This window comes from Eumetopias jubatus, unplaced genomic scaffold (assembly GCF_037043125.1).
Source record: "Eumetopias jubatus isolate StellerSeaLion01/CBP00866 unplaced genomic scaffold, mEumJub1_p1.0 scaffold_14, whole genome shotgun sequence".
NCBI lineage: Eukaryota > Metazoa > Chordata > Mammalia > Carnivora > Otariidae > Eumetopias > Eumetopias jubatus.
In genome coordinates, this window is record NW_028274820.1 from 35,902,585 (window position 1) to 35,915,298 (window position 12,714).

Below are 12,714 nucleotides of genomic sequence, written 5' to 3' on the forward strand. Positions count from 1 at the left end.
TTTCACTGTGCTCAGACATATACATAGGAATACTTATGTCTATGTCTGTTTCTGTGTGTCTGCATATATATCCATTCATACACGTAGATACATGTGTTCCTCATGTGGGATCATTTATGCATAACACTCAGATACTTTATATTTTTATTTTAACAATATGGGGTTTTCTTGTTTTCCTGCTTTTAAAAATAAAGATGTGGAAACTTCACAGCAAGAAAAAACTCTAAAAGCAATTTCAGAATTACCTTTTCTCTAGAGAGAACAATAAAGTTTACCTAACTTCACAGACAAGCTAGGTGCCATAAAATTATTAAATAAGAACAACAAAGTCTCCAGAGTATAGGAAGAATGAAAGGCTTAGAACATAGAGTAGAAAACAATGGGGCAAAAGTCAGAGACTAAAATAAAATGCGAGAGTGGGGCAGGCAAGGCCAGAGAATGAGGGGAGTTGGGAAGCAAATAGGGGTCTTGTGGATTTTGAAATGAGTGTTATTCAGTGTTTCTCTTTTATGGTATTATTTCTTTACATTCATTAGTTTTGGTATTAGAAAAAATACTGTTTTCAATTTTTCAACATCTCTAACCATTAGCTCTTTTATATGCACAAGTTTTATATTCCAGTTTGGAGATGAACTTTGGACGGGACAGATTTACTTGAAATAAATGGTGATCTTTTTCTCTAGCTGTGTTAGCTGCTTCTATGATGACCCGTCAGTTCAAATGCCCATCTGATTTAACTCAACTGATTTTTAAAAAATTACTATTATTAAGGCAAGTTGTCCAACTTCCTAATCATTCAGAATCATTGTACTTGCAGGCAGGTGGTAAGATGTGTGACGGTTCAAGAACCACATTAGGGAACTAGTACCCTAAACCTTAAGCTTTCCATTTTACGGATAGCATTTTTAGTGTCTGCCCTAAAGGAGTAGAAGCGGAATAGTTATGAGGAATTTTTTCATACTGGGATTTAAGCTGGTATAGCTTTTAGAATGTGGACTTTCTGAGCATTTTCTGAAATGGAAATTAGCAGGCTTTCCTAGAATAATAAATCGCATGTTTCATGATATTAAAGCTTCAATGGGGAGTTCTGAATTTCTTTCTTTCTTTTTTCCCAGATATGTGTCACAAAGATGTCTACACGGAACTGCCAGGGAATGGATTCAGTGATCAAACCCCTGGACACAATTCCTGAGGATAAAAAAGTCAGGGTTCAGAGGACGCAGAGCACCTTTGACCCATTTGAGAAACCCGCTAATCAAGTAAAGAGGGTGCATTCAGAGAACAATGCTTGCATTAACTTTAAGTCCTCCTCCACTGGCAAAGAGTCTCCGAAAGTTAGGCGGCACTCCAGCCCTAGCTCGGTAAGTGCAGTCTTCTTAACCAGCGGGGAAGCAGAAGGAGTATCCCTCCAACAGTCGTGGTCCGCTGTGCTGGAAGAGGGCAAGTGGCTTTATCAGTGCATTATTATGCACGCTCTCTCAGGGTGGTTTAGTGTTTTTTTTTTTTTGCAGTCTATATACGGACTCTTTATTCATAAGTACCCAGCAAGCAAATGAGAAATGATTCAACTTATTTTTGGAAAAAAAAAATTTTTTTTTCTAGTTGTTTCCCATTAGAGGATTTATAATTAAACATCCTTTGGTGTTTCAAGCCCTTGGAAAAGGATATTGAACTTTACTGTTTTTGCGGGCAATATAGTTTTGAGTTCGGCAGATTCACAGAGAATGTTTCAGAGTAAAGGTTCAAATTTAGTCACTTGTCTTCTTCCAGTTTGTTTTCAGTGTAAATGTTTTAAATTTAAGAGCTAGATGTTGAAATTGGTCTTCTTAAGGAGAAGTCCTATTCGTCATAATGAAATTTTCTTACACTAGATTAAGGCAAGTCTTGCCTTTTGACCTAAGGAGTTGTAAAGTTTTGAGGTAAATGCTGCTTTTTGACAGTAAAATTTTTACTGAAACTTTTATTTCCAAAACTGGCCTGCATTTAACCCTGTAAAAACCCTTACGATCTTTTAAAGTTAAGTAATTTTCAGATTTAATTTACACTTGAGAACCTTTTCAGTAGATGTTCTGAGAGTTTAAAAAGTAAGAGGAGAATGCTAAGAGAATTTTGATTCTATCATCCTGCTAAGAAACATGTCATTTTATAAATACTACATTTGATGAGGACAAAGCAGAGCCAGAAATGTCAACTGCTAGAGGAGTATTGACACTTCAATTAAACTGTATGACACTGCACATATCTGGTCACATTTTGTGTTAATGAAGCCAAAATAAATATTATCAATGCAGCATTTGTGAGGAGCATTGATTATCTGCTTTTTTTCCAAACTGACCCCATAGTCTTGTCTATGAGTGCAAGGTAGCATCCATCTAGAACACAGACACATCACTAACTTCTGGGAGAACTTTTAGATTTAGTAGCATTTTAGAAGAAATGAAAGAAGTTGTTGAGAATGATTAAGCCTATGTTATGGAAAGAGAATTATATATATTTTACTATATAGTTATCATAATATTATTATATATCAGCCTAAAATGATATATAGAAATTGGCATTTTCAGATATTGCAATGAGGCATACTTGTACTAAGGAATTACTTACTTTTATCTGAAATTTAAATTTAGCTGTCATGTATTTTATCTCAATACTAGTTATAATCTACTGGTGTAGTCCTTCTTATGTTGCTCAGATTCTTCGTACTTTAACCATTGGGAGCTCTTTCAGTTTGGCTCCTGTGCCTTTTTGAAATGTCTTTGTCCCTCTGTTTTTGGAACATGTCCTTACCTTCTGGTCCTACAAGACACTTTTGGCTGATACTGTATTTTACCCAACCCCAGACCTAAAACCACCCATTTCTCCAAAGAATCTCAGTTCCTTTTATTGGAGAGTGGTAGTTAGAAACCAAGATGTGGGTGCTGGATGTGCTTGGTGCTACCAGGGGTCATGTAGATTTAAAAGTCAGTGCATACATTGTAATATAAGTGATAACCATGGAGCTTCCATATTTTTAATATTTAATAAGGAATTAGTTTCAGTTTTTATCAAGGAAAGTTGAATGTTACCTGATGCTTTTTGTATTTCTCTCTCTCTCTTTAAAGTTCCATTTTATCTTTATTAAAGTAATGCTTGAACATAGCTTAACAGATCAAATAGACAAGTCTGGGGGGATGGCAGCGGCCTAGGTTTTGAAACTCAGAACAACTGGTATAGTAAAACCACAACCAGTGGATAATATTGGCAACAAATACAGTTGACAGGTATCTCTGTGAACCTCAAAATAGGAGTGAGGAGGGGAACAAACCGTGAGCAGTTTTCAGAACTGCATGGTGTTAGGAAGGGTGAGGATGGAAGCTCAGGGAAGGGAAAGGACTCCTCTCTGAAACTCTACTCTCATAGCCCCCCCCCCTCCATTGCCATCAGGTACATACTGGCAGCTTGTTGGGACATTCTTAGGATAGTGGCCGCAACTGGGAGGGACTTCGATGGCTTTTGTGAGTAGGTGAATGCAGAGAGACCAGGGTGGTTTACTGATACTGGAGTAGTCTGCTGGCCTCTCTGGGACTCCTCTAGAACGTCACATTGAAGCCCTGAAGACCTTTCCAGGACGAAGCCCTGCCCTGAACGGAAAGTGCAGAAGCAGGCTTTCGTGTAGGTCACATTCAACGGGGGCAAAGGAAGTGGATGGTTCAGAAAGAAGTGTGAGCAAAACAGATGAGGGAAGATCTCAGTGTGTGTGCTAGTTCGTTTTTATTTTTTAACTTCATGAAACGGATGAAAGAACTTTATTTTCGGAAGCTAGAAAGGCTATCTTGGCCACAGCCCTGTCTTAAACTACTGAATCATTCATTTTACTTAAAATAACCAATAGAAAAATTAGTGGTTGAATCTTACACAAAACGAGGGAAAAAGAGAAAAAGGAACAGCATAACATCTTTACAGGTAGTGAAGGCAAGCTAGAAGGAGGTGAAATGATCGTTTTGTGCAGATTTTTGCTGATGTATCTGGAAAATCTAAAAGAATCTGTGAAAATACTCTAAATAGTGAGAGAAGTTAGCGAAATAGCAGGTTAAAAATTAACATACAAAGCCCAAGAGAAACCTTTATAAAAACAAGAATCATTATTGAAAACTGGTAACTAAAGCGAATAACTAAGCGTTTATTTTCTGTGATTTCTACATGAAATTGACCTCATGGTAACCTAGTTTTGATGGGGGGGGGTGAATTTGTCTTTTAGAAATAATCCCACTAATACATCGAGAAAGAATAATATATTTAGGAATCACACTTTGGTAATCCCTGAGGCGGTAATACATGTAGGTAATGATGGTCAGTACCTGCTGACATCGCCAAGAGAGCTAGCCAGACATTGTGATGTCCTAATGGAAGTTTACGCAAAGCACCTGCAAAATTCAACCCGAATCTGAGCAGACCTCTCGCTATAATAACCACTGGAACACATCAAGAGAGGATTTTCCCTGTTGTGTTGCTATCCCCAAATATATTTTCCCCTACTTTCTGGCTTTTAATATATGGTGTTTGTAATCTTGTGATGCTCTAAATGCTATTCATAACAAGGCCACATGATATACTATGATTGAATTTCTTTCTTTGAAGAACTTTCTTTTTTTTTTTTTTTTTGAAGATTTTATTTATTTGACAGAGAGAGACACAGCGAGAGAGGGAACACAAGCAGGGGGAGTGGAAGAGGGAGAAGCAGGCTTCCCGCCGAGCAGGGAGCCCTATGTGGGGCTCGATCCCAGGACCCCAGGATGATGATCTGAGCTGAAGGCAGACGCTTAACGACTGAGCTACCCAGGCGCCCCACTTTGAAGAGCTTTCTAACATTTTCTTTTTTCTTTGAAGTATGGTTGACACACAATGTTACATTAGTTTTAGGTGTGCAACATAGTGATTCAACAACTCTATCCTTCTTTGCATAACTTTCAGATTTTCTTAGTCGTAATTGCTTTCTCTTCATTTATTCATAATTGATATAATGATTTATTATAATTTCAATTACAAATTGAGGTCCCAGATTATTTGGTAAAACTATAAAACTTCTGAAACAAATCACAAATCAGGTAACTTATCAGTTTTTCTTGCCCCCCGAGACTGTCCTTGACGTTGTCAATCCTTCTAATCCAGTCTGGACTACTTGATCTCCAAGCCTGCTATCCTGCGGCTTCCCTTCACTAGCTTCCTGAGAAGTTTCTTTTCCCTCATTTTTGTGTTAAATGCCTATGCTTTGGGTTATGCGTCTTTCTTGTTCTTGGTTTATGTCATTGCACATATGACCGTACCTTTATTCATACTTGGTAACCTGATTAATAATCTGGGTATAGGATTCTAGTGTAGGAAATAAATTTTTTCATAGCCTTTTGAAGACATTGCATTGTTCTTTTCTAGGTCCCTTTATTGTTATTTTAAGCCCTAGACTATTCTGATTCCTAATTCATTCTTTGTGGAAACAGATCTAGGACTTTGTTTTCATCCCTGATGTGGACCTTTTTCTTGGTACTCAGAGAATCTTTCCAATTTTGAAATCAGTTTCTTTCAATTTCAGAAAATATTCTTTTATTATTAATTTGTTAATTTTCTTTTTGGTTTTCTCTGCTTTATGGATATTTAAAAAAATTTTTAATGCTTCAGTTAAATTTTTAATTGATGCTAACATTTATTTCCAAAAGCTCTCTCTTATTCCTCAGATTTTCTTTTGAAAATCAACCTGTTCTTTTTCAATGAATGATATATTGTCTCCTCTGTTTTTGAATATACTAAATGTAGCTTGGGGGAATTTTGAAGAGGTTTTTCTTTTTCTTTTCTTTTCTTTTTTTTTTACTACCTAAATGATCTCGAGTTTCCTTTCAGTCTTTGAGTTCTTTGTTTTGGGGTTTTTTTGTTTTTTTTTTTTGGTTTCTGCCTTGCCTGTTGAGATTTTTAATTTTGGTGAGTCTAGATCATGCCTTTGGAAAGAACTTTTGACTGAGTTCATATTGTGAATAATGTGCAAAAAAGTTCATAGGAAGTTCTTTGTGCCACCGGTGCTTGTCAACTAGGGGAGGCCTCAGCATAGGGAATATCAGAGAAGACCTAGTCGTTTCGTAGGAGGACTATCAGATGTCAGTATCAATCCATCTTTTTCCTTGGCTGAGTTGATCCCCCAGAGCAAATTTACCGGTCGATTTTTTAGGATATGAAAGCCTAAATGCTATTTTTCTGAGATGATCAAGAAGGGGCCCAAGGTCTCCCAGTCCTACACAAACTTTCTTGTGCTTTGTTTTCATTCGATATGACTCTTCATCCTGATTTCCACTGTACCTGGTGTCCCAGTTCTGACCTGTCTGGTTCAACCTCTTCTCTGCTGAGGATCACGGTAGGGCATACGCCTGCCTGAGAGAGGCAAGTTCCCAGGAAAAGGACCTGTTCCTTAAACCCACTCCGACTAAGCACTTTGCTTTTCACCCCTCGTTGAAGTTCAGCTTCCAGTTCTTGAGTGTTTCTGGGATTCTGAAGTATGAACTGAGTTCGTTCTTCTTGGTTTACACCTTTGGTCATCGTCCTTGTCAGCAGCCTCCCATCCATTTGTCTCCCATCCCCAAATTTTTGTTTGTATCTTGTCTGCAATCTTCTTACTTGTTCTTTTTGCCCTTATGAGTTATGACTTTACTGTCAGTTTAGTACAGATTTTTGAGGGAGAGAGATAAGTACATGTGTTAAAACCACCATGTTTAACTAGAAATTTCCACTGTTTCGCTGCTATTGTTAACTTCCTTTAGATTCTTTTTCTTGAGTTTCTTACTGGGCTTACCCTTTCCTGTTCTACCCCAGGAAGTCTTTCTTATATATATCAGACCACTTATATAACTTTGTGTGGAAACTGCTTTGCTTTCTTTTCTTTATAGGAGTTTTTGCCTCCATTCAGTATGCCTTAGAAAAAATGTCTTTGCTCTTTTCTCCTCAAGTTGGAAGTGGTTTCTTTTCTCTTTTAGCTTGGTGCTATAATACTCTGTTTTATTCTGAATCCTTTCTACCTCCTGCCTTTTTGTTCTCTTCCATATTGCGACGGAAGAGGGTATTTTATGATACTCTCTTTATGGAAAGACCATTTTCCTTTGGATTCCTCATTGGGCAGAAAATGGAGGCAGTAACACATCTTGTGTAATACCACTCTGTAGCCCATCTGATAGTGTATGGGTTTGCTCATTTCATACCCACAGTCATGGGAGTTTTAGGACGGATTTTGTTATACAAATTTTTAAAGGCTAATAGGCATCAGAATAGTCCCTTTACTCAAGGGCCAGCAAGATTAATGCCATATCTTTATTTTATTGTTCTTTCTTTGAAGTATTAGTTATCTTGAATAGGCTCCAAGAGCACAGTTGAGAAGGAGGGAGAAAGTGAGCAGAAGTGTGGCACTGTGCCGAGTTCCTGTTTTAGTGAGGACAACGGGCTAGCTGTTCTGGTTTCTTGGGATTGCTATGGTGGATGTATTGTACGGTACCACGTCTCCCCACCTGCCCTTTCCACATGCTGGTCATTGCTAGGAATCATGACTGAAATCAAGAAACCAAGAATACCTTGACCTCAGAGACCATCACATTCATCTGTATACTTCCTTAATTTGTTTAGAGAGTGGCACTTTAAAATTCAGGCAGAATCTAAAGAATGTGATTTTATTGGAATTGGTATATTACAAGGGGTATTGGACAGCTTTTATTTGCTTCAGACACTTCTTGAATGCCTGCTCTTCTGGGCCTCGTCCCTGAGTAGTGTTTGATACTGCCACGGACGGGGCAAAGCTTTCTTCCCTTTTTCCCTCCCACCCCCTCCATCCCCGCTGCGCTCCTCAATAGCTAGAGCTACTGGAAGTGCTGTGGGAGACCGCCTGTCTCGCTCGCCCAGTTTAGAAGGGATTTCATTGAGCTGTGCTATCATAAGCTAAGCTTAAAGAGAACATATTTTCAGAAATTCATTTTTAGATTAAGGTCCTCTATACATTCCACCACAGAGTCCTCCAAATGTACCTCCTCCCACCTCCAGATAAATCTATATCCCATGATAGGCAGGCCCAATCTGAAGAGGGGAAGCAGGTGCACACTTGAGAGTCCCACTTCAGTTCTCAGGGTTTATCCTTGAGCGGCAGGGTCTTATCTTGGCATTGCCTCCTTCTTGTGCTGACTAGAACATTCCTAGAGAGCACCAAGCCCCCTCGTCAGGTTGTTACCACCTGTGGTACTTGGGTTTATCTCTCTGTGTAGCATCTAGATCTATTTTGTAACCAAGTTACCCATCAACTGTGGATTACCTTAGTGTGACTTTGTGATCCGGCTAGAAATACAGGATGCTAGAGCCTCTTTCTGAGATCAAAGGCAGAAGAAAAATTAGCAAAGGAAAATTTCACTTGAAATTCTTGTTTAATGAGGCCACGTGAATCCTTCCCACTTTACCCTCACATCCACTCTCAAAATTATAGTATAATACAGTAGTGCAGATTGTGGTTCTCCTGCAATTCAGGGCGTCATCAGTAACGTTAAGCAAGGGGTTATATATGAAGGTTAAAGTCAGTTTTCAATGAATTCAGTATGAAACTGTGGACATTCCTATAGCTGTGTCATGGTATCATTAGAATGGACATAGAGGTATACTCATGCATTTTATAAAAATGCAGTTCAAAAATACATCCCTGCTTTTAGGAATGGGGTTTCAGTAGATGATAAATTTAAGCATAATTTAATGCCTCTTCTATGAGGATTCGGTCTTTGTGGGAAGATTCCACCAATGCAGTAGTGGTAAAGAGAATAGGTCCTTGATTCTAATTAACTTGGTTTGAATTCTAGCTCCGCCTTTAGCTACAGGATGTCAGATGAGTTATTTACTTCTCCAGTCTTTAAAATCTTCATGTTCGAATGAGGATACTAATAGAGCCAACCTCAGGGTGATGTTATAGGGATTAAACCTAGGTGCTGTATTTGAAGTGATTAGCTTTGAGCTAATCTTGATATTAACTAGCTGTCATTGTTAATTACACAAACAATGAACTAGAACTAGCAAAGGCCATGAGTATCTCCTTCATGGCAGGGTGGCAGGCACCATTCAGCCGGAATATTATCTTCATTTTTTCATTATCTATGCCAATGTTCCCCTCCGCTGGTCCATACAATTGATGGTTCTCTGTACCTTTATTCTATTTTTACAAAAATGTATTTACATTATCTCATTAAATTCCACATCTCTGTGCAGTTAATGTGTTGGTTAGTAATTCCTGATTAGCCCTCTGTATTTCCAGTTTTCTAAAGTGCTATCTCAAGACTGCACTGTAAGTAGGGAAGTGATAAGCAGAGGATACTTGCCCCATAAAACTTTCCAATTCACCCATGCACCTGACAGCAAAGACCCAAAGATAATATTTACAGGTGACTACGTATGGGTTTGATATAGCATCTGTTTAAATGTTGATGATTTAATAAAGTTGCGAGAAAAAAAAATAGGCAAACCCAGGGCCTGAACTTTAATTATCAAACAAAATAGGACCTCTCCTTCTGAATTATTCTTAATTTCATCCATTTGATGGGAAGGATTTTATTATTGGCCTCTTTAATGACTTAGCAGTTGGATTCCTTATTTATATGCGTAGTAATTACAGATCAGAACATTTCTGGTTACTTCAAATAGGGGGACTGACTTTCTAAGAGTCTGACTCCTAAAGCTCAGACTATCTTAAGGCATGCCCTATTCCATAGGCCCATTCTTTTTTAGATAAAAATTTTTAGAGAGACATTATGTGTGTATGGAGCTATGAAGCTAGCATGATTTATCTGTAGATTACAGTGTATTTCTGCAATGTATACGTGTCAGTTTCACAGGGAAAATAACATTGATTGTCTTAGCATCAAATGTGGCAAAATATTAGTTTCCTGCTATCACAATATTAATAGGGTGTATATGAACCATGGTAGTTAGTGCATCCAAATCCATTTAATTAGATAGAGTACTTTGTGCCATTAGCATCTTCTTTTAATTGATTTTTCTTGTGAATAAATAGGGTTTTTTTTAAGCATATTCTCCTTGTTTTTCTGATTTCTTCAATTCTGTTTCTTCAAGTAGTACATTTAGTGTGGTCTGTATCTTAAAACAGTTACATCAACTCTGATATATAAGGCAGTTGATAAAGAGTGAAATATTTTAGAAAATTATTTGTGCCTTTACAGGAGGAGAAAATATTGGCTTCCTCTTCTCCTGCCAGTTTTGTGTGACTGTGTCTTATACTTGCTATAAATACGCATTAGCAGTTTATCTCCTAATAGGAGTAAAGGGGTAATTTTCTGCTGCTGCTTTTTTTCTTGAACATAGATTAGATTTATTCTTAAAGGAGCACAAAAGCAAACACAGACTTCTCATTCTAATTTTAAATAATTTAGAGTGGAACTGTGAACACAATATTTTCCCCATTGAAGATCATTTTATACTGAAGTTTAATATAGGTTTTAAAATTTCTATTTAAAACTTGGGCTCAGGAGGGTGATGGTAAAGTGTGACATTCACAAGCTGTTTCCCAGGGATGAAAAATGCATGAGAACATAACCCACACAGGACTAGCCAGGCGATTTTGAATGTAATTTTCCATTAAGTTTTACTTGATTCAACTCAACACATGGTTTGTACCTTACAAGTTTCTTGAAGAAAAGAATACGTGGTCCATTGTTTTTATTAATCCCTTCTTAGTATGTCTAATTCATATTACTTTCGACCTTTCTTCTTTTCTAGTATGTGCATATGTATTTACATTTTCTTGTTATGTATTGATTTGGCTGTATCCCCTGGGTCTTAAAATGTCATGTCCTCAATGCCACATATTTATTTATGAATTTTCAATTTTGATTTTCTTTCTCACACGGCTAAACTATTTAAGGCTTCCTTTTGTTCTTAATTGCTAATTTTATTGCATTATGTTCAGAAAAAGTAACAAGGTATTTCTGCAGTTTTAAATATTGAAAGTGGTCTTTTTTTGGGAATGTTAAATGTGGACTTGAAAAGAATATATATTAACATGTGTATTAGATTAAAATGGTAATTCTCATATTCAAGTTCATAAATCCCTTACTTCTTCCTTGTCTGCTTGCTTTTTTGATGTCTGAGTGATGGATGTTTGTTGCCCATTATCACCGTGAATTTGACAATTTCTAATTTTATTGCTACCAGCAGTTCCATACATTTCAAAGCTATGTTAATTGACTCATACTAGTTCATGATTATTAAATTTCTTTGTGGATATTAATGTTCATTTTTATGGGGTATACTAATTTAATCTATTTGTTGTTTTATGAATTCTATCTTGTTTGCCATCAATATTGCGATAACGCATTATTTTGTAAAATTCCTTTTTTTTGCTGTATTTTCCCTTTACTCCTTTATTTTCAGATTTACTCGTTTTAATTTTGTCTCTTAGGAATAGGATATTGCTAGACTTTCTTTTTTTTCAATCTGAGAAATTTCTCTTGATAAAGGAAGTTTGTTCATTTATTTTTATTACAGTCAATACGATTGATATGTTTTACACGATCGATATGTTTAAACTTAAGTTCATATTTTATGAACTTTTACTTGACGTGTTTTCTTCTTGAGCACCCCCCCTCCTCTGACCTTTCACTTTTTATTTTCATCCCTCTCCTCATTACATTGTGTTCTTCTATTCTTTTCTCTCTAATTTGTTTGGGATTTGTGTATCCAGTTCATATTATTTTGTGATGACCTTTGAAGAGTTAAGAAACATACTAAACATATGCGTTTGGAGTTGCTCAGTTTCTGCGGTCTGCCCTGATCAATTGAAGAAATCTCAGCCTGCCGTTGCTTCTTTTTTCCTAGTGTTCCTTGCCTTTCTGTGCTTTCCCCATCACTCCAAGTATGTCTTATATCAAGATAATACAGAATTCTGTATCTAGATTTTTTTTCTGTAGGTGGCAACATTACATCTTTTCCATCCTACTGACAGGACTATTTGGGGTATAGTATTAGTGATTCAGAATCATTTTCTCTATTTATTTTGAAAATGTTGCTTAATTGTCTTTTTGCAGTCACTGTTGTCTATGAGGATATTATGCTGATTGGATATTTTTTCTATTTAGGTGCAACCTCTCCCTAAAGTTTTCTAGGGGAATTCTGTTCAAACATTGAGCTTATTACTTTTCATATGTGTCCATTCTTTTATTCACTGCCCATTGAATATTTTATTTCATTGATTAAATATTTAATCTCTAAATCTCTAATTGTTTCTTCTTGAAGGTTGTAGTATCTTCTGAAATCTCTCTGAACATCCTGGTTATTTTTATTCAGAGTTATTCTTGGCAATGTCAACTCTCCTACCAGCGTTTTGGTTTATCTGCCCATTAAATATTATGCCTTTTTTCCCAGGTATTGATTTTCCTGAAATGATTTGTGATTTTTGATTATATACTCATTTTTGAATTTGAGAATTGCTGTCAGCTTATTCAGTTTTCTGTAAATCATCTGTAGTGATCTTACGAGAGAGCCAAGGATCACAGCTTGGGCATGGGGTGGGGGGAGGGGGATTGTCATCCTTTTTCTAGGCCGTGGCTGGTTCTGTCCTTGCTCTGCCCCTCTTGCCCGAATACCCACAAGTCTCAGCTTTCTCCTCTGTGCAGATGTCCCTGCAGTTTGCTTGGGAGGACACCCTGTGCTCAGCTGTGTTGATTA

General features: G+C 37.0%; 1 protein-coding gene across 2 annotated transcripts in view; it reads left to right on the forward strand.

The window, feature by feature from the left end:
* The window catches only part of CDK14 (cyclin dependent kinase 14), a 465,190-nt gene that overhangs the window by 128,251 nt on the left and 324,225 nt on the right, over nucleotides 1-12,714 (forward strand). Inside the window, exon 3 of one of the 2 annotated variants that reach the window (XM_028120572.2) lies at nucleotides 1,116-1,361. In XM_028120572.2, coding sequence (XP_027976373.2) covers nucleotides 1,116-1,361 — 246 coding nt within the window. Of the gene's footprint in view, nucleotides 1-1,115; nucleotides 1,362-12,714 lie in introns of those variants that run through there. The other variant, XM_028120582.2, reaches the window with a different exon arrangement.